Source organism: Lipotes vexillifer, unplaced genomic scaffold (genome assembly GCF_000442215.2).
Source record: "Lipotes vexillifer unplaced genomic scaffold, Lipotes_vexillifer_v1.1 scaffold1139, whole genome shotgun sequence".
Taxonomy (NCBI): domain Eukaryota; kingdom Metazoa; phylum Chordata; class Mammalia; order Artiodactyla; family Lipotidae; genus Lipotes; species Lipotes vexillifer.
The window spans coordinates 3067985-3071863 of record NW_006798273.1 but is presented as its reverse complement, the minus strand read 5'-3'; the positions used below and the strand labels follow the sequence as shown (position 1 = coordinate 3071863).

Genomic DNA, 3879 nt, shown 5'->3' with positions numbered 1-3879 from the left:
GTGATGGGCGTCTTCAGGTTGGAGGGCAGAGAGAGGTAATGGAAGGAGATGGTCTTGGGCATGTGGCGGCAGGGCCTGCTGTCCATGGGGCAGGGGTTCCGTTCACACTGGCTGGAGCAGAGAGGCAAAACGTAGGGAGCCGTCAGCCTTGGGGGAAGTCAGGAGGGGCTGCTCTGACCGGGCTTGTCTGCCCACCCGCCCTCCTGCAGAGGCCACCAGAGTGACCCAGCCGCGGGTCCCTCGCCACGGGCGTTCCAGAGCCACAGGCCAGTGAGTGTGGCTGGCGTCAGGCCTGGCCATGACTCACCTGTATATGCATGTCCGGGTGTGCGTGCATGTTTATATATGCTATTACTACCGTTTTTCCAGAAAAATAAAGCCGGGGAAGAGTAAATAACAACGGTGCTGGCATCCAAACCAGGTGCCCCTTCTACACGTGCTGAGACCCCAGCAGTTAGCTGGCAACATCCTGGAATGTGGTTCTCCACATGTGGTGGGCTTTCTAAACACCCAGTGTCTGTTCTTTTTTTTGCGGGGGGTGGGGCGCGCCCCAAGGCTTTCGGAATCTTAGCTCCCTGACCAGGGATCAAACCCGGGTCACGGTAGTGAAAGCGCCAAGTCCTAACCACTGGACCACCAGGGAGTTCTCCCAGTGTTCACTCTTAAAGCAGGACACCCTGTCTTCCTCAGGCATGTGGAGCCAGGGGTGGTGTGGAAGTGCTTTGATAGTTTTCTGCCTCGTCCAACGCAAGAGACAGATGCAATTTAGCGATTTTGGTGACTCAGATCGTCACCGTTAAGGAGGTCAAATAGCACTTCCAGATGTTCATCGGGGATGTCCCCAAAGGCTCTGACATACAGGTCTCTCTGTCCCTTCACTACGTGACACCGGAGGAAGATCTTCACTGTCAGTGAATAACTGCCACTCTTCAGCGCCACCGACTTTCTTGCTGCTTCTAATCTGCCTTAGCCTTAAAAGCAATTTTAATTTAAACGACTGAGGTCAGTGCATTCTAAAGACAATCTAAGGCTCCTGTCATCTCTTTCTCAGAAGAAAACATGTGTACTTTGTGATAGCTGCAGTTATTCTCCTTAAAAGCCTTCTCCCACCTTGTCATCTCTTTCTCAGAAGAAAACATGTGTACTTTGTGATAGCTGCAGTTATTCTCCTTAAAAGCCTGTCTCCCACCTTTTGAAAAAAAAAAAAAAAAAAAGTCTGTTAGGTGCTGAGGTTACTAGAAATCGAACTTCCTAGTAGCAGTGGAAAAGCAGAGTAATATAATGCAAAGTGTACAGTTACCATGTGAACACAGGAAATGATCCTCTCCTGAACCTGTGTAACATACACCTGCCTCCTGGCCGCCTCACCACGGCCCTCTTCCCTCCAGTGGCCTCCCTGTCAGCAGGGGAGCGCTCAGAACATCATTCTTAAGTGCGCAGCGCATTCAATGCAACCTCTAAAGGGAGATGGGAGCTCTGAGAAGCCAGACTCCCAGGTCCATGCCTTTCATCAGACATAACTGTACCTTCTCCCAAGAACGCAGAAGGAAGAATGCAGCCCAGCCCCCAGGAGGCCTGGGTGAGGGATGTACGTGCTCTGCCATGGGTGGCCCTGGCTATACTCACAATGGAGAGGTCTTCACGTAGCTCACGTTGCCACTGCCCTCGGGGCACTCGGGGCTGACGCACTGGAAGCCTCCACCCGTGTTGATGCACACGGTACCCCGGGGGCACACGTGCTGCGGGCTCACACACTCATCGACATCTGAAATACCGGACCCCCAGTGAGGGTGAAGATCCCCCGACCCCCCCCCCCCAATCACTGACGGGACTACATGAATGGCCCGACAGGCACTGGAATGAGATGCTCCACACGCAGTGAACTTTCCAAATACCCAATGCTGATTCTTAAAACTGGAAGCCCGGTCGTCCTTAACCATTTGAAATCCAGATCTGGTGGAAGTGCTGGGGAACTCCCCTCCCTGGATCCCATCCTGCCCCGGCCATGACAGGTTACAGAGGTGCTGGAGGGCACGGACGAGTGTTACTGGTCACAACACTTCTCTCAGACCTGCCTCCTCCTCAGCCAGAGGGCCCAGGAGTCTGCCCTCCGTGGCTCATCTCATGCCCTTTATATGTTCTCTGCTCCCTTCACACGTGAGTTCCCGGGGCTGGAGGCTGGGTTTCTTCCTGGCCTCCACATAATCCTACGTGGGCCTTCGTGAATACTTGGGATGGAAGTATTGGATGGGATGGAAGGATGGATGGATGGATGGATGGATGGATGGATGGATGGATGGGTGATGGGTGATGGCTGTCTGGATGCTTTCTCCCTCTAGCGCCAGGTGACCCACTCCTCTGAGCCCCGCAGTGGAGCCCCACTAGGACGTCACTGGGGAGCTGCCTGTTCTCTCAGGCTCCATGTCAGCCCATGGAGGAGCCCTCTGCCCTCTCCGCCTCCCCCAGTAGTTCAGAGCCATAGTCTGGGGCCACCTGCCTCTGCCACGACCTCACTCACCCCCACAGCTCTTGCCATCGGCCAGGGTCCGGTATCCGCTGGGGCAGGCACAGCGGTAGGAGCCGGGGGTGTTCACGCAGGCGTGCATGCAGAGCCGGGAGCGCCCCTCCTGTCCGTAGAGCTCGCATTCATTCACATCTGGGGACAGAAATGCCCAGTATGACTCCAGGAGCCACCGTGACCCAGGATGGCTGCTGTGTCACCATCTCTGGCAGCTGTGGCTAACTGGCTGGGTCAGGTGTGGCCACCAAGCCCTATCGCCGGCAGAGCATGCAGGAGCGCTCCCCTTTCTCCCAAGCCAAGGACCCCGAGGGCCGAAGGGAGGAGTTGGGGAGCTGATGTGGTCGACCTTAGGCCAGCTCCTCTAAGGCTGATAACTACCTGGGGAGACCCTGCAGAGGCTGTCAAGTCGGGCCCAGCAGCCCAGGGAGGAAGGCGTGGGGCTGCAGACCCAGACTCCCACCCTGGTTCCCAGCCCCACCTTAACGCTCCTCATCTTTAGGAGTGGTGTAAGAGGGTTTCTGCTGCTGTAAAATGAGGCTCTTGGCACCAAACGGCCAATTCTTAGGTTTGAACCAATGGTTTGAGTTGTTTTCAGAAGGAACTTCAGTAATCGGGAGAGGTTTGCAAAAGTGGGCCAGTCAGTAAAGCTAAGCCGAGAGGGGACCAGAGAATGAGCCCAGGCCCCTGCACAGCTCCGGGGGGCGGAGTGCGGGGAGCGAGGGGCTGTGACTCTAGCTCCTCCCTGCCACCTGCCCTGCGATCCCAGCCAAAAGGGAGCGGATAAGGGGCCTGAAGGCTCTCCTAGACGAGTGTGCGTGTCTGGAGGGAGACCGGGGACCCCTGGCTGCTTTCTCTACAGTCTGGCTTTCTCAGGACCCGCCCTGATGTCTCCGCACTAGCTGTGTCCTAGCAACCACCTGCGCCACACTTACCTGAGCCGCAAGGTGGGCGGGCCTTTCTGAGACCACGCCCAGGAAGCCGCTAGCCCGCGCGCACCCGGCCCCTGGACGGGGGCGGGGAGCGCCCGGGGGGCTGCAGGTTGGAGCCCCTCTCCCCGCAACCCCAGCGTCCCCCACTCCGCCTCCCTCCCTCGTCCGAGCCCGCGCCTACCCTGGCAGACGCTGTCGCCGGCGGCACCGCTCAGGTGGAATCCGGCCTCGCAGCTGCAGTGCTGCGTCCGCTCCACTTGCGCGCATCGCGGCGCGCGGCTGAAGGCGGGGTCCCCCGCCTCGCTGTCCTCGAGGGCGACTGCGGGGAGAAGACACCCTTAGGGCCGGGCCCGGCGCACCTGGGCCTGACCCTGGAGGAGCCCCGAGGTCGGGTCGTGGCCCCTTCTCAGAGCTTACTCCGGAGTAGGG

The 3879-nt window shown here is 58.2% G+C and overlaps 1 protein-coding gene across 1 annotated transcript in view; it reads right to left on the bottom strand.

Annotated features, from left to right (window-relative positions):
* Window positions 1–3879, bottom strand: part of FBLN7 (fibulin 7) — a 47981-nt gene that overhangs the window by 273 nt on the left and 43829 nt on the right. Inside the window, 4 exon segments of the mRNA XM_007470221.1 lie at window positions 1–111; window positions 1627–1765; window positions 2519–2656; window positions 3632–3769. The exon segment at window positions 1–111 is cut by the window's left edge and continues 1 nt beyond it. Coding sequence (XP_007470283.1) covers window positions 1–111; window positions 1627–1765; window positions 2519–2656; window positions 3632–3769 — 526 coding nt within the window.